At 35.0% G+C, this 25,336-nt stretch overlaps 1 protein-coding gene across 3 annotated transcripts in view; it reads left to right on the forward strand.

Moving 5' to 3' along the window:
• LOC130635934 (uncharacterized) overlaps positions 1–25,336 on the forward strand; it is an 86,036-nt gene that overhangs the window by 46,194 nt on the left and 14,506 nt on the right. For 2 of the 3 annotated variants that reach the window (XM_057445464.1, XM_057445466.1), the window contains one exon: positions 8,160–8,516. The exons of the other annotated variant lie outside the window; for it this stretch is intronic. In XM_057445464.1, the coding sequence (XP_057301447.1) occupies positions 8,160–8,516 (357 nt within the window). The remainder of the gene's footprint in view (positions 1–8,159; positions 8,517–25,336) is intronic. 3 annotated transcript variants of the gene reach the window in all.

The following is a 25,336-nucleotide window of genomic DNA, read 5'->3' on the forward strand; positions in this document are numbered from 1 at the left end:
TTTTCGTAAAAAGCCAAGAACCCCAGCTTGTTTTGCTCATACGTAACCATGCCTTGGTTATGAACCCGGATGCTTACATTTTTAGCGGTATCTAGCTGGCTTTTGAGTGCTCCCATGTACCTTGACCATGTCACTTCGTTCTGCCTTTTCCACATGCCTTTACAAGAAAACTTTGTACCTTCTTGACCCTCTACGAAATAGCACTTGGCTGCCAATGCAATCATCCTAGACCCAATGAATTGAGGTTTGAACAGACCTCCTGTTCGACTCGAAGGCTTGTCGGTGACGAGCCAGTTTTTCACATCCTTGCCGTACTTCTCGAGCATTTCCTTGCGAATAACCTCCCGCAGCTCTTTTCCAGAGATGGCAAAATACGCGCTATCGGTATCCATGTACACATATTCAAAATCTCGGTTATCTACGTTGTTGAGGGAGTGATAGTAAAACTCGAGTATGCACAACTTGGCCAGTTGGTAGACAGCGATATCACACTGATAAGCTCTATCGATGATGACCCCTTGTTTACCTCTTCTTACTTCATGCGCATCCCCGATCTCTTCGAGGTCTTCAAGGTATGGGCTCCTTATTACTGCATCTACCTCCTTTTCGTCTCTGGTAAAGCTAGTGTTGCTGTTCTGCACCAGATCTTCGATCATCTTCCCATAGAAGCTGTTCCCTTTCAACTTGGCTGTATCAGCAGCGATGCTCTTATTACCGTCTTTATCAGCTTGGTATGGCGCATTCGCAATCTCTTCCGGGAACCACGCGAATGGCTTATCTCGTGAGTACTTGAGGAACTGGTAACATGCCGTGACTTTTAGCCCATGCTCTAGGTACCATATGAGCACGGGTGTGTGCAACAAGATCCTCTCAGCTTTCATCATCCCCAAGAGCTTCTTGGTACCTGGAACACGTTTGCGCGTTGTAGGTACTCGTGCATGTGCCGAGGTAATTGAGTATCGGGTATCTTCTTGACCACAAATAGCGGAGATATTTTGTTGAACTTGTCGTACAGCTCTTGGGGGACTTCTATATCAACTTGTGCAAACCCAAAGAGCTCGCCGTCTAGAGCACCTTGCTTCATAGCCTCCAAACCCTCAACGGGGTCTGCCATCTTTATCAGCTTCTCCTTACCGCATGGGAAATCTTGCAGCAAGGTACTCGGGTAAAGCATGTTGGCGTCATAACCGGAAATGGTCTTGCACTTGTGTGGCTCGTGGTAGATGTGAGATTTAATGGCTGTCACATCCCTCTCGTGATACCTGCAAAAGACGATCGCTGAACCACCAACCATGCTTGTCTGCAAAAAGTCGTAAGCCTCATTTCTCGTGCACTCACCGCAGGCTGTTTGGACCTGTTTCCAGGCTTTGGAACAGCTTTTGAAGCAGTTATCCTGGCATTTGTGGTTGCAAGGTTCTCCCGGCGCATAAAGATCGAGATCGGGATTCAGGCGCAGGGACTTATTCGGAACGTAGCGCATCGACACACCAGGGTTTCTAACGGCATCGTTGAGAATGTCGTTCTCATCCTCGTAGTATGTTGTTCGCGTCTTATTGACGGCATCGAGAAACGGTAGCACATCCTCCAAGTTCCATTCTGCCAACCAGTCAATCATAGTTAGAGAGAGTGTTTTTCCCGCTAAAACTGCCATAAAAGCCCTCGTGCTCGACGGGACCGACATAGTTTAGCTTGTTATGGGCCGTCAACCACTACTTTGAGAACACTAGTTTTTCGAGGGCACATTCCAGAGACTTGCACCAGCCATCATAACTCATGCCGGGGGCGAAAAAGTTCTTGATATCAAGAAATTAGAACTTTGATGTCGTGAGGAACAATTAGCCATTGTCTTTATTCGCTACTTTAATCTTCTCGCTCTCCGCAATTTGCTCGACAAAATACTGCTTGATCATGTTGATGTCATACTTTTCGCTGTTAAACCCGATCACAGCCACTTGGTTCACCCACTCGTTCCAAGCTTGTTGGGATTGGTTGCAGAGCATGTCAAAATCCTCTGGTTTGCGGTGCAGTCTTTCGACTTCTTTGACGATGAGAGCTTGCCTCTGTTCGAGTTGTTCAACAAATTTCTTAACCAAGGTTTTGGGATATTCGTGCATGGTTATCGTAGGATGTTCATTAAAACTATCGTGGGTGGCGGCACTCATTGAGATATGCTCCGAAAGGTATGTTAGATCATCTGTTTGCTGCTGGTGTAGAGGTGAAAGGAGGGCCTCAAAATCAAACACGATGAAGTGGGTGTAGGGCCGAAATTTGTTCTATTATTATTATTATTATTATTATTATTATTATTATTATTATTATTATTATTATTATTATTATTATTATTATTATTATTATTGTTATTATTATTATTATTATTATTATTATTATTATTATTATTATTATTATTATTATTATTATTATTATTATTATTATTATTATTATTATTATTATTATTATTATTATTATTATTATTATTATTATTATTATTATTATTATTATTATTATTATTATTATTATTATTATTATTATTATTATTATTATTATTATTATTATTATTATTATTATTATTATTATTATTATTATTATTATTATTATTATTAATTTATTTATAGTTGACAAATTTACAAGAAAATGTAGCTCAGAGGCTAATTAAAGTCAACTTTTAAAAACATTAAAAACAATAAATAACTGAATAAAGAAAATATATAAAGAAAACCGTATATACCATTTTTTTAAGTATTTCAAATAATATAAATAATATGTCAAAAATATGTCAAGGCTATGTAGTGGTAGTTCCAGGAACTCAGTCAAACTTCCCAGGCAGGGTTGAGAGAAAATAATATAAAACCAGATAATAAGGCTAGAATATTCTCATATGATACCACCCCACCTAAACCGTCGCACCGCAAGATATGTTTCACTGAGTTCCCGCTCCACAACTGGCAAAGGAAGACAACGGGGAAACTAAAGAAAACCTAATTCAGGTATAAAAGTTTTGCATATTCTGCAAGGACAATGGTTTGGAATCCAGTTTCTTATTTTGTTTCTAAACTCAATTAAAGTACCAGCGTTCCGATACTCGTTAGGCAAAGAGTTCCAAAGCTTTAACCCAACATTAGACAGTGTTTCGATCCCATATCTCACTGAAAATATTTTGTTACTCTTGAGTTTGTCCTTCCTCAAATTATACACTGGTTCAGGAAAAATAAAAATTTCATTCAACATTTCTGGACCTGTTTTTGTTTTAGCTTTATACAGCTCAGTAACAAGGATGCGTAAGTTCGTTTGGTGAATTGTAACGCTCCCATTTTTTGATAAAAGCTCTTCAAATGAGGATTGATAGTCTTGATAGATAATTCTTAGTGCTCTTTCATGTATATGGTTTATCCTATTGTTTAATTTACGACTGTGAAACATCCATACTAATGGACAGTACGAAAAATGACTAGTGATAAAAGCATTAATAATCAGCTTTCGCTGGTCTAATGTCATTAAGGAAGATAACCTTGCAAGCGCACTAACTTTCTGGCCTGCCTTGTTACAGAGCTGATTAACATGTTCCTCGAAATAAAGTTTGTGGTCTATGGTTATACCAAGCAGTTTCTCAGTTTGAGAATTGTTTAGAAGTTCGTTACAAACTTTTAATCGTACATCAGTTTTGTTAGTAAAAAAATGTGATTTTTCTGGGTTGGCTTTCATACAATTATTTTCAAACCAAGTAAATATTATAATTGCTGCATATTCAATCTTTTCAATAACTTCGTTGATATTCTTTCCTATTGAAAATGGGGTTGTATCATCAGCATAGTTGACAATGTCCATATATGGCACAAAAAGGAAAAGGTCGCATAAAAATATATTGAAAAGCAAAGGACCCAAAATTTATCCTTGCGGTACGCCGTATTTTATTTTTCTCCATGTACTATAATTGTTATTTATACGTACTCGCTGTTTCCTGTCAATTAGGTACGATTTTATAAACAGCAAAGAGTTCATATCAAAGCCATATGCATGAAGTTTTGCTAGTAAGAGCTCGTGTGGTATGCAGTCAAATGCCTTAGACAAATCAGTTAAAAGCGCTCCAAATGTGCCACCTTTGTCAAGACTGTTTTTCCATTTTTCAATCATACTTATGAGGCATTGTTGTGAACTGTGCCCCTTGCGAAAACCAAATTGAAGTTTCGAAAATAATGGCTCGAAGAAGGTGTATATTTGGTCATACATGCATCTTTCATAGATTTTTGAGATGTTCGATAGGACGCTTACAGGTCTATAGTTCACCTTTTCAGTGCGCAGTCCTTTCTTGTGTATAGGAGTAATATCTGCGTTTTTCAAAGATGTTGGAAATTCAGAACTTTTTAACGATTGATTAAAATTTTCAGTAATGAATTGGCTAAAAATATCACTGTTTTCTTTGATGATGTTAGTAGGAATATCATCTTTCTGCTGCGCCTTTTTTGGATCAAGTTTTCGAATGTATTTTTCAACATCTTCAAATGCAGTTTGTTTAAAAGAAAATTTTGTGTTGCTTTTTGCGCTTTTTCTTATCTTTTCTACACTAGGATGAGATTTATATTTATATATTATCGAATTTATTCGATCTTTGGGTCTGTTTTCATTACTTGTAGGTTGTATATTTGATGGCTTTATGCCTAAATTTTCAACAACACTGCCAAAATAATTGTTGAATATTTCAGTAATATCTTTATCATGAGATATTGTAGTCCCATCTTCAACTAAGGTAATATTTTCACTTGTAACTGTCTTGTTAGAGAAACATGGTTTTACTGTTTTCCAGAATAACCTATTGTCAGTTATATTTTTAACATTAAGGTTGTTGAAGAATTTGTATTTACTTTTTCTTATTAGTGAAACACAAAAATTCCTTTGTTTATTGTATGCTAATTTACTCTCCAGAGTTATATCTTTCCTATGCTTATTTAAAAGTTTTGATCTCTTCATAATTGCCTTGTTTATTTCTTTACTCATAAAAGCTGCCTGATTATGACGTACATACCTTTTCTTTCGAGGAGCATGATTATCTAAGATGCTTAAAACATTGTTTTTGAAATTTTCAAAAATTTTAAAATCATTGAGATTATTGTCATCATTTAGAGCATCCATTATATCATTGTGGAAATTTACATTATTGAAATTCCGATATGCTCTATAACTTATAATTTTTGGTTTTCGTTTAGCAAAGTTGGCTTTTAAAACAGTCATTGTCAATTTATGAAAATCAGACAAGCTTGTTTCAATAGCCCTGGAGTGACAAAAAGAGCAGAGCGCGTGATGTATGTGCCTTACAGTTTGCTCGGACATTGCTTCTATCCATTGACACGCAGCGTAGCTGAAACCTCCGACTTGCTCGGCATGCACTTGACTTTTTTGCTTGTGCAAATGATCTTTGTTTTGGCACCTTCGCACTCGTTCTGTTTATGCCTTGTGAGTTTGCAAGATTGTGTTAAAACATCCATCTTTTTGATGCAGAAACGCTGGCCATCCAACATACGAAGATTGATCGTGTCTAGCTCTTTTTGTACTGATTCTGTCCATAGACGAGCCGCCATGGTGCCTTGTCAGAGTTTGTTTTCGGTTGAAAGACTTTGATGTTGACCTTGAAGTGCTTGGCAATACCCTCAAAGTCCACTAGCTTCGTGGCACGTACCTCTTCACGTGTTAGCTTGGGATTTTCGTAGTACTCTCGTGCTAGTTTGAGGGCTGGTCTTGTTAGGAACTTTTCACGCTGCATTCGCTCTTCCCAATAGTGAACGGCTAGGCATCTCCAGAAGCACAAGCTGTCCGTTCTTTCGTCTGTCTTGTCAAAGCAGTAGATGCACCTTTTGCCGCGCAACCAGTCTGATAGAGGTCCACATCCAAGTAAAGGCTTGCTCGTAGAGATTAGCTTGATCTGCACCTGCTTGAAGACAATTCTGCCTTCGTACGATCCTGGGGTCTCGATGGTTCTCTCGGGTGGTAGGTAGGCTTTAGTCCAAAACTCCACATGTTCCAGATCCAAAAGCTTCATCTCGCATTGCTCTATGAAGGTTTCGATTTCTTCAATGCTCGATAATGACTTGGCGCTCTTCGCCTTGTGGTAATCAGACACGTCACCACCACCTTTGTGAATATCACAGTTGAAACTGTAGACCACAGTGACTCTCATATCGATATGAGGTGTGATTTTTTGCATGATCACTTCTGTCAGTGGTTGGTTTAGATTCTTATTGAGTCGCCATGTCATGACACGATTTCGTCTTCTAACATCTGTGCGTCATGTTAATCGAACATGTTCTGGATATCCTCTATACATTCGGGGTTCGTGGGTTGCAAAGATTCCTTTGCGAACATGTTTTTAATGGTATAGCAGTAATTAACAGTATCCCTCACGCTCCGTAGTCGATCAGCGAGAGCGTCCCGTGTTTCTGCTACTTGTGCCGACACGGTTTCATATAGTTTACTTATAGCTTTCCTGAACCAACTCATCTTCATTATAGGTAGATTTCGATTTCAATTAGAACGGCCTTTGAGTATGGGACTTGCCTCTACGCAATTGCGCATGCGTAGGATTTTGTTAATGACAGCATTAATACTAACAGCGTGTGCTCATGCGTCGGGGATGTCGGGTTTCGGATTTATTTTTGGATGCCGTCGGATTTACCGATTTATGGAGGGGCTGGGGACGGACGGGGTGCTGGAGGTTGTGGAATCGGGGGTTTGAGGGGGTAAAGGTTTCAAAGGAGGTCAAAACCGCTTATGTTGACTCCTTGCATCTACTAAAGTGTCAAAAAACTTCAAATTTATATCTGAAGGATCATTTATTTGATTGCAGACTATCCTGTTCACCAAAAATATACACAAAATGGTAAAATTAGCAGGTTAAGAATGAAAATTTGTTTTTCTTAGTATGATGACCATTTTAAACGTGAATGTCAAAAATGAATAAGGAGTAAATTTGAAACAACAAATATATTATTTTTGGATTCATAGTGTATATAAAAAAGAATAAGGAGTTCATTTTGAATGAATAAAGATATTATTTTTGGAATATACACGGTCCGTCCTCACAAAAGTTTACACAAAATGTAAAACAGATCGGTTTTTGTGGAGCCCATCTATAAAAATCAGTTAATTCAGCATGTTCTATATATTGCCATTTCCAATAAATCTTCCACAAAAAGGTTATGAAACACATCAAAATATAGAAAAATTAGGCATTTCATAAAATATAAATAACAAGAATGTTTTACTCAGAACAATTATTAATTTTTTCATCATCACCAAACCACTTCTTACTTCAATTCTTGCACTTTTCTTTCTCTGAATTACTTTTTGCACTTTTTTCAAGACGAAGGGACCGTTCTTTTGCTGTTGTTTTTCTCGGCGTTGAAGAACGCCATTTTTGTAAAGAAAGCCGTTAAACTTATTCCAACAAACCAAGTTGCTCCATTTTGGTTACGTGATGTAAACAAAGTTAACCCGCTAGCAAAATGGATAAAACTTTTTCAGAGATTTCAAAGGAAATTTCGGCGAAATGTAAGGAAAATAAAGACAACCACTTTGCCTGTCACAGGCAGACGGAAACACTCTCCGTATTATTATATAGATAACGCCGTCAAGTATTTTTCTTTGCCTAAAATGAATTTGTATCAATAGTTGTAAAACAGTGCCAGTTTCATTAAGTAACCCAATAACCTACGTAGGAAGGGAGTGCATTATGACTCCTAGTGTCTTATTGAATAAATTTCCGCTATCTTCGTGAAACGCTCTCGTTTTGCGTAACGTAAAAAGTTTTCCCAAGAATTTGGTTAACAGTAGTAGGGTTTTGTATTGTATTAACATTTTAAACCGAAGTTTTTCTTTAACAATGCATTTGGGGTAAATATATATATATATATATATATATATATATATATATATATATATATATATATATATATATATATATATATATATATATATATATATATATATATATATATATATATATATATATATATATATATATATATATATATATATATATATATATATATATATATATATATATATATATATATATATATATATATATATATATATATATATATATATATATATATATATATATATATATATATATATATATATATATATATATATATATATATAAATTGTAGGTTTTGGAGGAACAGTTGAACCTGAAGCAACAAATGTAACAGTAATGCGTGGTAAAATGTTAGATATAACTTGGAAAGTAAGTCCCGCAAGTGCTGAACGTATCACTAGTTTGCAAGTATATGTGTTGCCCAACATGACTTTTGAAATATTATCTGGTACCAGTCCACTTGTGTCAATTTATGGAGAAACTGTATTTGGTGTTAGTAGATTGTCTGCTACATTTGTTGGCTCAACATACAAATTGATGTTAAAGAATGTAAGTTACACTGATAGTGTAACATTTCAACTTCAAGCAATTTTTCTCATTGGCACTAAACATGATGTCAAAACATCCGAAATTCAGGTTACTGTTAATGGTGAGTTATTTTGGTTTTCTTCCTTTCTTTTGTTTGTTTGTTTTAATTTCTGTAGACTAAATTTTCGTTTGTGTCATACTTTGAAATATTTATGAACTTTGAACTGACACTCCCATCCAGACTAAAACTAAATATATATATATATATATATATATATATATATATATATATATATATATATATATATATATATATATATATATATATATATATATATATATATATATATATATATATATATATATATATATATATATATATATATATATATATATATATATATATATATATATATATATATATATATATATATATATATATATATATATATATATATATATATATATATATATATATATATATATATATATATATATATATATATATATATATATAAACATATAAAAGGAAGTATGTTTTTAAATCTATGCAAAGCATTCAGTTGCGCAGATGCTTTTTTGCAAACTTCATTTGAGTGCTGATAAAATCTAAGCTTATTGTCAATTTTAACTCCTAACAGTTTGAATGTGTGTTCCGAATATATGTTTTTATCTCCGATTATCAGTAGTCTACTTGTGTTTTCTATCCTATCTTTGCTGATGATAATGTATTGAAATTTGTCAGAGTTAGCAATCATATTATTTTTATGTAGCCATGCTAATGCCTGCTCAGACTCACCTGCTAAATTTTTGATGGGGTTTGGAATTGAATTGAAAAAGCTTGAAAATGTATTATTATCAGCATAGTTGTGTAGGTCACTTCTGGTTATAAAAAGAAAAATATCGTTAAGAAAAATATTAAAAATTATCGGTCCTAAGATTGATCTTTGCGGCACGCCTGAAAGAATCATTTGGAAAAGTCTGTAATGTCCGCTTATACGAGTAGACTGGTTTCTATTTGTTAGGTATGACAGGACAAATTTCAAGGCATTAATTTCAAATTCATATTGCTCAAGTTTAGCCATTAGTAAATCATGTGGCACGCATGCGAAAGCTTTTGATAAATCCATTAAGACTGCACCAACCACATAATTTATATCATGCTTTTCTTCCATTCTTCTAGTAAACGATTTAAGCATGCTTCCGATAGGCTGACAAAAATATTATAAGTTTTGATTCTATGAAAGACACGATTACATTCTTCATTATGTTTTCATAGAGGTATGAAAATACATTCATCATACTGACAGGTATAAAATTTCTAATGCTATATTTGTCTTTACCTCCTTTGTCAAGAGGTGTTATCGTTGCACGTTTGGCTCCATCGGGAAAAATATTCAATCTTATGCTGCTGTTTATAGCATTTTTCAATGGGCCAATCAGATATTCACTAGCTAACTGCACAAGCTTTGGGGTATTTTGTCTCTACCTGGAGAGGAAATTATGTTTAAATAAGTAAAAAGTTCTTGATTGTGTTGTCATCTACTTCCTCAAAGTTAAAAAAATTGATATTTTCGTTGCAGTCTTTAATTTTTACAATACTCGGATGACTCCTGTATGTTTTAATTATGTCATTAATTAGTTTCTCCTTGTCTAAGGAATTTCGATAATCAATTGATATTGGCTTGGTTCCACTACTTTTTTCTACAATGTTAATATAGTGTTCATTAAATAATTCAGCAAGCTCACTGTCATTGGTTATCTGAGCACCATATTTGATAATCATAATGTTATCATTGTTCAAACCACTTTTATTAGTTATAAACGGCTTAATAGTTTTCCAAAATGTTTTATTTTCTACAATCCCAGAATCTATAACATTTTAAAATACATTTTATGGCTTTCTTTCTAAGGTCAACACACTTATTTCGTTGTTTTTTATATTTAATCTTGTTTTCTTCAGTAGGGTCTTTATTGTATCGATTTTTAAATCTTGACCTGGTATAAATGGCTTGTTTAAGTTTTTTATTCATAAAAGGTGCTTCATTTCCTTTGAGCAGTTTCTGTTTTAAAAGGGTATGCATTTCAATAATAGAACTAAACGTTTTTGTCAAGTTGTCGTAATTTGAAGCAGGGGCATTTTTTGTTAAAATCAAAACGTGTATTCTTAACATCAGAAAGAAACTTTCTCTCATCAAACTTTTTGTAACTTCTATAAACAATTTGTTTTGGATTCAATCTTACCAGATGAGATCTTCAGAAAGTTGTAATCATCAAATGATGTTCACTGAGTCCAGTCTAAGTAACCATAGTAACCTTTGTTTTTTCGTTAAAATAACATCAGTTGATGTTCCTTGTTTTTTAAGTCAAAAGTATCGCAAAGAGAAGTTATGTAATGATAATATATTATTTCATTTTTATTATGAGTATCAATGTTTATATCCCCTATCACACAATGATGTTATCACAAAATGAGAGTGTTTTGTTTAGAATTTTCAAAGAAACTTTGAAGATTATAATGACGTGGTGGACGATAATTGGTTGTAATAGTCCATTTTTTGTTTCTGATGTTTAGCTCAGAATTTATAATTTCATTACTTGTAAGGTTAGCTATGTTTATTTGCTTACAAATAACTCCCTTTTTTACAACTTTATAATCCCATCGCGTTACGTGAACGAAAATTGTGGCGTTTTTAATCAAATCGGTATTTGAAATAATTTTTTCACATTTTGCAATCACAAACCCATAACCATTGGTGATCCTTTTACGTGGCACTTTAAAATTCTTTAAAAAGGTGTAACTTCCACTCATTTAACTGATGAAATTTTTATATAGCCTGTGTATATCATTAAGGTAATGTGCGATTATATATAGGTACGCAAAAAATGACTCAGCTGGGTTTTTTACGAAATATTTCTTTTCCAAGAGAATGCGTGTTACATTTCTGTCCCATCTTTTAATGCCGGCCTAACTATCTACTCTTTGCCGTCCCGTTTGTAAATGGGACGAACCGTTGAAGGTTGGGACAGAGTGTTTAAATATAGGACTATCTACGCCTGCGTGAGCGGCGTTTAAAGGCGGGCACCCATCGAAACCGCCAATGCTTGCTTTCTTTCCAGATTTAGAAATAAAAATACGTAGTTATTTAAAGAAAAGTAACGGACTAATTATATAATTGTTTTTATATATTTAAATATTTATATTTACAAGTTAACTATTTAAGGTGCAAAATTTACGTTTGCATCACATCTATTTTATATGCATTTTTACAACGTCCAGCACTATGATGTATTCAGATAATCATTATGTGTGCTGTAAAACTTGGAAAAATATTGTTAGATATTTGATAAATTGTTGTGGAATTGTGAAAATATTACCTAATTTTAATGTCTGAATAGGATTCTTTTCGGTATCTACTGATTCTGTCACCATTGCCACAATTCCTTCGTCTTTCTCCAAGTCTTCCTCTTCATTCATTTTGACAACCGAGTCATTGATGTAGAGAATCAAAGAAATCTGCACTGGTTGCGATGCTTAAAACATTTGGAAAATGGACGACAGCGTTTCTTTCTTCAAAGCATACCTAAGTTTGACTAGAAAAATACAGCCAGATCAAAGTAGCGTTCTTCCAAAAAAATACTTCTTTACCGCACGCAGCTGTTGAATGCTGACGAAAGATTGTAAGAGTTAAGTAAAGAAAGAGGTTCATGGGTTATCGTTGCACTGTTGCGTTACTCAGTATACGCAAAACTATGGAAGGCCTCGCAATCAAACAAAAGATTTTATTTTAGAGTTACGATTTAAAAACATAATTATTAAAATTTCGGATTACATCCGAGATCATATTAAAACGGGCAGTCTTTTTTTTCTCCTCCTTCTTCTCCTTCTTCTTCTTCTTTAACAGATTTTTAAACCTATTGCGTAACGTCACAGCTTTTAAGTCCGACCTGGTCCCGCATGCTAGCTCTATCAATGTTCGTTAAATTGGCAAAAGAATAAAGACTGCATTAATGCTGAAATACACTATCATTTTTCAATGATCATTTTCCAATGATACTTTAAAAACCAGAAAAAAAAGAAATAACTCTGTCTGTTTTTATTAAATTCTTCGCGGGTCTAACCACGCTGTTTCAGAGTTTACAACGTTTTTACATTAACGCATGCGCCGTAAAATAAACCAATCAAAATACAACGTATTGTCTAACATAATAAAAGAAACTATACAGAAAAGCTATTATACAGAAAAGCTATTTTCTTCATCCTCCCCCCGTAATTGACAGAAATCAATTACTATACTTGTCCTTAAAACGACGAAAGTTCTGCCCCTCTATCGCAGCCCGCCGGCGTACTCTACTTTCTACGCGGTGTTCATCGCACGCACCACCTGAACTACCTGAACTCTGTTCGTCGATGACCATAGGATAAAGTTGATTATCTTCCGCCTCAGTTGCCTTCACCTCTTCTTCTATCACTTCGAACGGTATTAACTTTTGAACAGGTCGATGCACATAAGTTGACCGGCCTGATGTCGAATTCACTTTTAATTTTGCACCTCGAGTTCGACCGTCCTTTCCAACAATTAATTTTTCTATCTTTCCGATTTTCCATTGCGAGCGTGGTGTGGGTGTGTCGTCCTTGATGAGTACAATATCATTCAGCCTCAACTCTGCGTCTGCTGTCTTCTTCCTTTCGTAAAGGTGTCGTTGCCTCAGTTCGTTCAAATAAGTTATACTAAAGCGTTTCCAAAAATGTTCTAAGACTGTTCTTAAACGAAGGACTCTTCGAGTGCATTCGGTCACATCTAATACAGTAATCGGTTGATTATTAGTTGTAGCATGGTTCAATGATCTCCCAAAGATAAGATGATTAGGGGTGATCATAGCTCCAACGTCTTCATCACTCGCATAACAGAGTGGTCTTGAATTGATTACACTCTCGACTTCACATAAAACAGTTTGTAACTCTTCAAACGTTAGAAACGACTTTCTTAGTATTTTCTTAAGAGATGTTTTTACGGAACGAACAAGACGTTCATAAAATCCACCCCACCATGGGGAGGCTGGTAGAATGAAGCGTTGACCAATTCTCATTTTTAACATATAAGCTTTAACCTCGGACGACTTAAATGTTTTGAAATTGTCACTTACAATTTCATTTGGTTTTCCTCTTCTTGAAACGAATCGCTTAAAGCCTCGGATGAACGCAGGTGATTTCATGTCAGGCGTGAGTTCAAGGTGGATTGCGCGACTACTAACACAAGTAAAAAGTAAAATGTATACCTTTGAGCAGGAATGTCCGTGAATCCTTACAAATAGAGGACCGGCGTAATCAAGCCCTGTCGTAGCAAAAGCTTGCGTCAGATGATCCACTCGGAAAACAGGAAGATCCGGACTTTCTGGTGAGGTCATCGTTCGTCCTTGAAATCGCCGACATATTACGCATCGTCGTAAAACATTTCTCACTGTCTTCCTGCCACGCAAAATCCAAAATCTTTCTCTAATCTTCGCCAACGTTGATTCCACTCCAAAATGCAATACCTCTTCGTGGGCATTTCGAACGATTAACATTGTCACATGACTTCCTTCTCGAAGTAAAAGCGGGTGCTTTTGATCGTCTGTTAACTTTGATTCACCAAAACGACTTTTCAGTCTAAAAAATCCTTCAGTATCCTGGTAAACATTTAAATTCGACTTTGTTTTATTAAAATTCGAATTTTTGGTCATAGCTTGCTGTTCGGCACGTACAATATGGTCCAAAGATTTGGTTACTTCATCGACATTCAGGTTTTCATCGTTGTTTGATTCTTCATTTTTACGTATCTTTGCTATCAAATTGTTCTTAAAGCGAATAACGTAGGCTACGACGTGAATTAATTTGTTTAATGATCCATATCGAGAGAAATCAACGATTTCGTTCAAGTCAACCGCATTCTGTTCAGTAACAGTCAGTACGTTTTGTATGTCAGTCGAAGCTTTTAGCTCCTTTTCCACTTCAGTTTTTGAAAAGTCAGTTGTTACGTCATAATGAATGTTGTCGTTTAAAAGAAAAGAAGGACCGTTAAACCAAATACCATTAAAAAGACTCACAAAATCATCGATAGATCTTGTTGGTGGATCAGCAGGATTCTCTACGCCAGCTACGTGAAACCACATGTCAGGTGAAACAATTTTCCTTATTTTCACCACCCTATTCTCAATCCAGGACTTCCAAGTTCTCTCTTTACCCCTGATCCAACAAAGAGCTACTTGTGAGTCTGTCCAGCCAACAATGCGATCTATTTTTATCCTTCCAGCAATAGCCCTCGTGACATCCTCAATCAAAGTAGAAAGCAATAAACATCCTAATAGTTCAAGCCTAGGGATAGAAAGAGTTTTCAGTGGTGAAACCCTGGTCTTCGACGTGCAAAAAAATACTTTGATCCCAACCTTGGTAACAATCCTCACATAGACAAGAGCACAGTATAAACTAAGAGAACTATCACAAAACCCATGCAACTCTGCAGATACAACTTCGGTCCAATCAACGAAGGAAAACCTTGGTACGCGGACTACGCTCAAAAACTCAATTTTTTCTAACAGATCGATCCATCTAGCCTCAATACCACCTGAAATAACTTCATCCCAATCCGATTTATCCACGCACAAGGACTGAAAAAAAGTTTTAATTTGAGCTGTAATAGGAGAAATAATTCCAAGTGGATCGTACATAGAAGCAGATAAACTTAAAACATTCCTCTTTGTGAAAGAACATGCCTTAGATTTTCTGATAAATTCGTTAAAATCAAACAGAAAACAATCAGTGTGTTTATCCCATGTTAATCCTAAAACCTTATGACTATAGTCTTTATTTATTCCATTAACTTGGCTTTTAGCAAAAGTCATGTCATCTCCAATAGTCTTATCACACCCCTTTCGCCTATCAAAAAAAACTTGTAGTTCATTATTATTAGTAAACCATTTCCTTAATTCAAATCCAGCCTTACTCATCACATCCACGGCAACTTCTTGAAATTTTTTCCCTTCTTCAACAGAATTACAACCGGTTGTCGTGTCATCTACATACAAATCTTCACCCAATTTTTTCACAATCGCGGAATACATATCTAAGAATTTATTTAAATGCTGACGAATTGTTCCATTTAAAAGAAAAGGGCTGCTTGTTAAACCAAAAACAACTCTGAGGAAACGATAAATTACCACTTTGTTCTCCTCAAACCATAAGAATCGCAAAAAATCACGGTGAGGTTGATCAATACTAATATTTAAAAAGGCTTGCCTGATATCGGCAATAATTGCAATCTTGTTCAACCGAAACCTAAAAAGTACATCAAAGATCTTACATAATAAGTTTGGACCTGAGTATAAACAATCGTTAAGAGAAGGACCGTTTGCCTTACTGGATGCATCAAATACAACCCTAATCTTAGTGGTTTGCTTATCTTCCCTCACAACTGCCCTGTGTGGGAGATAATGGACATTACCACTTTCTCTGATTAATTCATTGCGACCTACTTTTTCAATTATACCTTCCTGGACGTATTGCTTAAAAATGTTACCATAGTCATCATAAATTCCTAGAGCATGCAGTTTCTTGGCCGTGGATCTAAGTCTTCTTTCGCTTACAAAATAATTATCAGGTAATGGATCGTGATCAGGCTTGAAAGGTAACCTTGTCACATAGCGTGATCCATCATGATAAATATGATTTTCAAAATCATTAATTACAGAAATTTCTTGACCCCCTACAGATTCAACCTGCCAAAATTTCTTTAACTCATTTCTTAGTAACTCATTTTTCTTCTCAACTTCCACTTTCATAACATGTTGTGTTTGCAAACAGTGCTGTTTCTGCTCCTCGGACTCGTATTTTCCACTTAAGACCCAACCCAACGTAGTTTCCAATGCTACAGGTCCCCCCGAACCCTTTTTCATTTTCCCAGTAAAAAAACTATAATAGAAATCTAGCCCAATCAATAAGTTTACATTCAAATCCCGACAATTCACGTTTCTATCAGCCAACTCTAAACCTTCCACATGAGGGTAACTTGCTTTTACAAACTCAAGGTATTGGTGGGTCAACGGACTACAAACATTTGGAACACAGTATGCTTCAACAAAACAAAATCCATGACAGTTCTTATGTTTAATCTTAACCTGGTAAACTTGGAGATCCTGAACCCTGGAATCGTCACTTCCGAAAGTCTTAACAATAACCTTTTCCTTTCTTAACGGTTTTAATTTTAAAGTCTTACATAAGTCCTGAGATAGATAGCTTCTCTGACTGCCACTATCGAATAGAATCCGCGTGTGCTTTTTTGCATTGCCTGATGTATCAGATACATCAGCAGAAGCAGTTTGCATTAAAACACCACTGTATGATGATACAAAATTGTTGTGATGAGCACCTGCTTGCGAACCATCAGAAGAACAAATGGAAATGTGATGTCTGTGTTTGCATTTTCGACAAGAATAGTTGCTAGGACAGTTTTTTCCTAAGTGTCCAGTTGCTAGGCATACAAAGCAACGACCTTGCTTACGTAACAATTCCTTTCTTGTAACAACCTCTGTCACAGACCTACATCGACTTGCCAAATGATCATTTCCATTACAGTATAAACAACTTTTGGACTTATTTAACAAGAAGTTTTGCCTATGCAAGCAACTTGATGTAAAAAACTCATCATTTCTTTTCATTTTTCCCTCTGCACTTGGCTTTACGACAGGTTTACAATTTTCGTAAGCAGTCAGTTCATCGTTAAAAAAGATCATAAGACGTTCAAGCGTCCAAATATCGCTTCCAAATTTCCTAGCAATTATCATATTTAGATCATCCGGTAACTTTTCTTTTAATAGAGGAATCAACAAACTTCCATATGCAGAAATGTCCAACTTTAATGCACTCAAATTCCTAGTACAGTTTTCAATTCCGTTATAAAGTTTCCGTAAAGACACAATGTTAGATTTATTAGTTACCTTGTTCAGACGAATTAGACAATCCATGTGTGCTGATATCAGCACCTGTGGATTGCCATAACGTTCGGTTAAAATTTTAATGGCCTCTTTATAGTTTGTTGAACTTAAACTTAATCCAGATATTGTCTCAGAAGCTTGACCTTCGACATATCTCTTCAGATAATTAAATCGATCAATATCAGAAATGGCATGTAAAGAAACACGCGTTTAGAAACTAAAATAAAACAACCTTCAAAATAAATAAGTCTAAACAACAACTCCACGTATCAAAACAAACCAAGAAAAAACATGAATTCGTACTCTTCTATAGCCCCAAACCATAAGCTGTAAAACCAAAAACTATACTTATGTCTAAACCACGTGCTGGCACACAAGAAACAAAAAAAAGAAACTTCAATCAAATCCGTAAATATCTTTGCAATCAAGCAAAAATATCGATTTCGTAACGTCAAAGATGGCTGTCTAAAAACGTTCTTAAATGTCAATTAAATTATTAAGCAGTTCAAAAAAAAAGGTCAGTCAAGTCAAGTAGCGAATGAGCTTACTGAACTATTTTCGTTTCATACGTGTCTTTCGTTCAAATTTCGTTGATCCAATCTTGATCAATGTCTTTGCTCAACAGCAATAGCATCCAATTTTCTTTAATTATATAAATCAATCTTTGTGTCCCTCATCGGGCGCCATTTAAAAACCAGAAAAAAAAGAAATAACTCTGTCTGTTTTTATTAAATTCTTCGCGGGTCTAACCACGCTGTTTCAGAGTTTACAACGTTTTTACATTAACGCATGCGCCGTAAAATAAACCAATCAAAATACAACGTATTGTCTAACATAATAAAAGAAACTATACAGAAAAGCTATTATACAGAAAAGCTATTTTCTTCAGATACATTCCAATGACATTAAAAATGGCAAATGTTGGCGCGAATACACTATCATTAAAAACATGAAACTTGAGCATGTTTTCTTTGCAACATGGATTCTGAAGAAGAAATAGCAGCTGCTTTTGTTGTGTATGTTTCATCAAAAAAGAGAGCCAAACGTAGAAAAAGAAAGCAAAGAAATGTATGGGTGAAGTCTTGGTTAAATAGGCGAAATGAACTTGGCATCTACAATACTCTCATATATGAACTGCGTGGAGAGGAAATTGCAGAGCATCCGCGATTTTTAAGAATGCCGCCGAATATTTTTGATGAGCTCCTAAATCTCATAAAAGTTGATATTGAGAAAAAACAACGCATTTGCGAGACCCAATTCATGCTAAAGTCAAAGTAGCCGCAACTTTGAAGTTTTTATCATGTGAGATAAATTACGCCGAATTACAGTATTTATTTCGCGTTCACAAAAGTACTTTGTCACAGTTCATCCCTGAAGTTTGCGAAGCTATTTACATGCGATTAAAGAAAAATACTTCAAGGTAAATATATATTTCGTTCAGAAATTTATCAAACGTACTAAACTAGCAGTCACACATTAATACCCTGCACTTTGTGAGCCCTCACTTTTTGGATTGAGATCTGACAAACTTTCTTGACTCTGATAAATGTTTTGATATACGTTCACTGGGCGTCGGTACATATTCTTTAAAACAGGCAATAACGGCGGAGACACAAAGGGTGGGTAACTTTGTATGGCATGTGTTGAAGAGTTCCTTTGGATCGAAGAGTGAACGGGCGGTGTTCTGAAAGAGGGTACGGCGAGGAATCCCATCTGAGCTTGAAAAGGAGCTCCTGTATTTTCACTTTAAGGTACTCTTTTCGCATCTGTCTGGAGTGGCTTTTAGACTCTCTCTTCTTCGTTGATGTCACATCGGTTGTACACACGTCAATTTCATCCTCCATGTCCCATTCCTGGAGGGTTATTGGTGAATTTTAAAGTGACTCACTCTCCTTGTCAGTTGTATTTTCATTGTAGTCAAATTCCTAAAATAAATTTGTTTAGACACCATGTACAGAGGAGGAAAGGCGGAAAATCGCGTCGCAGTATGTACAACTTTGGAACTTTCCAAATTGTATTGGTTCTATGGATGGCAAGCACATTGTCATAAAGCAGCCAAAAAATAGTGTATCTTTTATTTCAATTATAAAGGCACTTTCAGAATTGTTCTGCTCGCCTTTGTCGACGCAAATTACAAATTTATTTACGTTGATGTGGGTTGCAACGGCAGGATTAGTGATGGAGGTGTGTATTAAAATTCTACACTTTCAAAATCGATACACGACAACGTTGTCAATATTCCACCCCAAAGCAAAAGTTAGTGGAAAACGAGGTATATTTACTCCCACATGTCATAGTCGCAGATGACACATGTCATAGTCGCAGTCAACAATGCTGCTATCACCCGAGAATGTAGAGAAAGTCACGCTAGCTTTGTGCGCACTTTGCAATTTTCTTTGTGAGAAAACACCCTCAGAGTATTCACCACCAGGGTCATTTGATGTTGAAAATTTGGAAAATGGTTTCGTCCACAGTGGTGAATGGCGTTCACAAACACAAAGAGGATTGTTGTCGATTAATTTCGCGGGAAGCAACAGCTAAAGAAATGATGCGAAAGATATCAGGGATAAATTTTGTGCGTACTTTCACTCCACCGGTGCTGTTCCATGGCAAGAAAAATTTGTCTGAAATTTATACCCACTATCTAAGAAGTTGTTTTTCGTGGGAGGATGGAGTCACGTAGGAATAGCAAGGACTGAAAGTATGGCCATTTACTTTCGTAAACATCATCTCGTCATGCTCCACTTTTGTTGCTGTTGTTTACTTTCTTCAATTCTGAAATAACTTCGCAGTGTATTTATTTTACTCCTCAATACTTTCTCTAAAAAGAAAAACAGATCATAAAAACATGCATGTTTCTCTTTTCTCATCCAAACCTTTTGAAATTACACAAACCTTCCATTCCTAGTCTACCTTTGAAAATCTCATAACTTTTTGCCTTCTCGTTTCTGTCCTTATAAAAAGGGGATTTAACGTCCCACAAACTGGGCTGGCTTCTCCAAATCTCAATAACATTTTCGGTCGCTTCTTGCGTCTTCATTCTCGGGTGAATTACTTGTTCAAATCTTTGTTTTTAACTATGTTTACGCCTAAACTACATGGCGTGCAACAAACACGTATGCGAAAACAATGGATTCGATTTAAAACAATAGAAAAAAAATGTCATTGAAAAATTAAACAGTTTCTATATAATACTTAGTTTATTTGTGTCTCAATGTTATTTAGCGCAACACTTATGTAGTAGGGTGCCTATTGTGATGAAACTGTTAATTAAAGCAAAAATGGGGTGCCAAACCGATAAAAAACGATTTATCGCAAAATAATATATGAGGGCGTAATAGAGGCGTAAACGCTACACAATAAAATATTAATGTGATATATTGATCACACATCGTCATCTAAACAAAAGTTACAAGTAAAAAACAGAAGTGTTGAGCATTTTTAACTAAAAAATTGGTGAGCATACTTTTTTTGCATTTTTTGACGTAAATGTGTGCTTTGAACTGAAAATGAGAAATGAAAGGTTTTAAGTGATTTGAAAGATTTATTCCGAATGAACTTACTAATTTGTAAAGTTAATCGACGGGAAGTGACAAAAATTGCTGTAAAAAACTGTTTGCTGTAAATGACTACAGAATATAAAGTACAGTGGATAAAAATTTTCTTCTCGAAATCCTAGCAAAGTTACAAATTAATAAAAATAGAAAAGAAAAAAGACACTGTCCTCCAGAGAGTAAAGATAAGTGTATTTTATTTATAAATCATAAAAACGTTAAAAGTTGATAGAAATAGGTTAAAACGTAACAAAGGTTTTTTAGAATGAGGCTAAGATTAAAATGAAAATAAGGGAATTTTTATTTACTGGGGGAGTCATTATTTACTATGTTATTTCTACTATAGAGGAGTTATTTTTCTCCAGTTTATTTTGACCCCGGAATAATCTTTCACATAGAGTTAGGATAATGTGCTACACCGAAAAAGTCTCTCCTCGCTGATGGAGGCCGCTAATTAGTGTTTCATTTCTTCTTTGTTTCAAAAGGAATTCGAATTATTGTATATTCCGAAAAAGTGTAGACAGAAATTAATTTCTTATTTTACTATTTTAAAATATATAACAAATTATATTAAAAAAATCATTTAAACTTTGAAAATAAACGCTCTGAAACGAAAAATGCTATAAATTTTGCTTTAACCCTATTATTAACCTAAACGTTTGCCACCACAATTCTATTCCAATATATGAAATATATTTATCAGAATTTTGCCGACACTTTTCTAATTTTATGTGCAGAAACCGGAAGATATGTATGAACTGTTTATACAGAAATTAACAATAGAATAACAAAATATTGGTCCGAACATTTACAAACGAGGTTTTTATAAGTAATAACGTTTTTCCCGAGTTTAGAATTTTTAATGACCTCACGCATTAAAAGCGTAAGTCAGCCAAAATATAATATGTGTATTTTTTCACTTTGTCTCACACTAGAAATGTGCCAAGTTGTATGTCATAACTGTAACTTCGTCTTAAGTTACAGATTGCGGGCCTATAAAAGCCTATACCATAGTTGGACCTCAGAGCTCTTTGAGGTAAACCTCGAAAGTAGCACTGAATCTGCCTGATCACGTGATAGATTCTGATTGGTCTATTGTTTTCTGTGAAAGATTTTATGAAATGTAAACATGGCTATGGAAGAGACGAAGGTTCGAAGAATGCTCGCCTTTCACTTTTTGTGACTGAATTTAAAGCAGGTAATAAGGGCTATATATATTTACTAAAAAATGAAACCAGGTCTCTCTTTTATAAACATTCACTGTTTGTTTTGACTATATTTTACGCAGCTAGCTTTGAATGCCACATGACCCACCAATAAGGACTAGGGGAACTGGTCTACTAGCTGGTCTGCGGGGCCGCAGGGAATTTCCGCGGGTCTCGCTACTTGCGCCGCCATGTTGCGCAGAGACAGACAGACGACGACTATTATAGAGATACATTGTATAGTTTTTTAAAAAGCTGGATTTAAACAGGAACATAAAAGCACAAATAGTTATTTCAAATTAGATTATATTTTATCGTAATAGAACCATAAAGGATTGTGCAATGGCAGTCACTTTTCGAACAACTTTAAAATCATTTGGTTGCTGCTACAGATGTGATCACCACCATTTAAATTTTTATGAAATAAGTTTTAAGAGAACAAAACTTTAGTAAAAAAGAAAAGAAAATATGAACAGAAAGTCTCATCAAACGGTTAAAAAAAGGCTAGACCGCTAATATTTTTGGCTTGTGATTTTAGCACTATAGCTATTTTTCCTTAAACAAAGTTTAGGTCTGATTTAAGGATTTTATTGTAGGTTTCAGTATTACAGATGATGCCATATTTTTTGGTAAAAGATCCTTAAGCGAAGCATCAACAAAACATTTATTTTGTACCACTTAAACCAGGTAAACCACCTTTTTCAATTTGCAGAAACCATGCAGCAAATTCTTGTTCTTCTGACGTTGTTTACTTCATTCCGAAAAAACAAAATTCCTTTACTAAGTACCATATTGGAAAACTTCTTAAGCACATGTTCATATTATCAATTGTTTTTCCTTCTCTGACAATAGTAAGCAATTGTGAAAAATTAAAAATCACCTCCTAAAAGAACAATCTCAGTGGAAGGTTGTCCTTCAGGGCCTTGGTTATCTGTATCTCAATTTTATCATTGGGATCTAACTAAAGTAAAAAATGACAATAAAGCAATTCTGTAACATACACATGTGCTACAGTCTTGCCTGAAACTCCTCTTTCAGTAACATCTTTGTAGGGTTCCGTACATTTCAATTTAAGAACTCGAAAAACTATATCTGGTCGATCGTGTGAATACTGGCCTACGGAATAATCTGCGGTGACTTTGTACAATTTTGAGTTGCATGTGAAGATCAGAAACACTTCTAGGTTTCGAAAATTACAAATAACAGCCATAGCATCTTGATAATTCTGAGCCATGGCCGTGCAGTTCCTTTACAAAATTGAGGGATAGAAAACAAAACGACCTGGGTGAAGGCTCTTCGGCTCGTACATTTAAATAGTCTGCTATCAACATGAAGGCTAGTTTCATTTGCACGAATATATTTTATATTCTTACCTTCAACTTTACATACAAATCAACTCAATACTGCTGGAATAATTTCTTTGCTAGACGGTAAGTATAATAATGCACCATTATTGTGTTGTTGCGAACATGGGTTGCAGGAGTTGCAACATGATGTATCTTGTGATGCCAACGTTGCTCAACCCTTGTAAGAAATACTGCTCAGGTTCGGCACTTTTAACCGAATATATCTGACTGCATTGTTATAATATAGCAGAATTCTGCGTACACAAACAGCAGCATGCGTTTATATAGCTTCCCGGGGGTCTATTTACTACCTGTTAAAAACTTTGCCTTTGTCCAACATTACCTCGCCTAGCATTTCGAGCACACCTATTGGCAGCTTGCTCATTATATTCTGGAATACGAATTGCATTATGATTATATACATGTATAAAGAAATAACGTCAATAATTGCTGTACGTTGTATCACATTTATATGACCTTTACTTGTGGCTGTTCTACTCGTTGAGGTATGTGTGACATCTGTACCATAATAATAATTGCTAACCCCTGATTATTATCAGGGTGAAGAATTACAAACCTGCCAGTATTATTATAAAACGGGGTTGACATTGGTTTGAAAAAGGTTTAAACGCAATTAGACAATCTAGTGTGTGGCTAAGAACCAAAGACTTTAAAATATTTGCCAATAAATAAAACGATTCGACAACCAAAACAACTAAACCAACCGTTCAGCAAGAGCTGTTTTTGTTGACACAGAGTTTTTTTCTTGGCTAATAAGTAAATCGCATTAATAATAACAAGGTTCATCTTTGTAAATAAATTTAAAATTCTATGTTTCTTCTCAATATTTGTATAAATAAATGTATAGCTATAAAAAAACTTTGTTGTTCCTCTCAGAGACGAGTAAACCTTTTAACTTTAGTTTTACTGGTCAAGAGCAATTTGGATATTGCTTTATTTTCATCACGTGATTTTATTTAATAAATTTATAAAAAATAATATATATTTGTAATGTTCTTATCACGTTATATGAAGCGCCCCTAATTTTATCGACATAAGGACATAATGTCAAGGCTATTGTTATCAGAAGAATAAACAAATTCACCTTAACTGTAATAAACAGACAGACACGGAAGTAGTCTATTAACATAAGGCGACTTCCCTGCGTCGCAGTTGAATAGCAATCTCAAAGGTTTTCCGACCGAAAAATCATGAACACTTTTATTTCGGCAAGACGGTACATAAGCAAGCAGACGTAACTATGTGAACACACGGGAGCGGTAGAATGCAATACGGTATGCATTTCGGTCGGTCAAGTACAGTATGATGATGTTTCATAACTTAAACACAAACGGAAAAAATACAAAGATACAAAAAGATAAACAAGTCATAAATAAATACAAACATATCCTGTGTCTATATGCCGCTTCTAAAAATTCTTTACGTTAATATTCCGCAGAAAACTACGATATTTTGGATTCTAACTTTTACCACGCGCTTGTCCTACTCGTACGGAGATAAGAAGATGTGAAAAGTGCGTGCGAGAAAACTATAAAAACCCAATTAAAATTAATTTGACGTGACGGGTCTCCATCGTTGAGACGGATCTTCATCGTTTATACTGTTTATACACTCGTTTATACACTCCCCACCAGTGAGTACTTGTCTACAAACGACTTTCAACAAGTTCAACTGCGTCCATCTAGTAACGTCTTTTTTTTATATAATTGATTATCTTGCTTACGTCAAACTCGTTGAAGAAAGATGGTCGTATGTCATCGATTATACGTGAATGTATGTACGTCGTGTATGTACGTCATTTTGGTTTCTTCATCATCGCTTAATAATAGCGTTTGCCCAAGATGT

Source organism: Hydractinia symbiolongicarpus, chromosome 3 (genome assembly GCF_029227915.1).
Source record: "Hydractinia symbiolongicarpus strain clone_291-10 chromosome 3, HSymV2.1, whole genome shotgun sequence".
Classification (NCBI taxonomy): domain Eukaryota; kingdom Metazoa; phylum Cnidaria; class Hydrozoa; order Anthoathecata; family Hydractiniidae; genus Hydractinia; species Hydractinia symbiolongicarpus.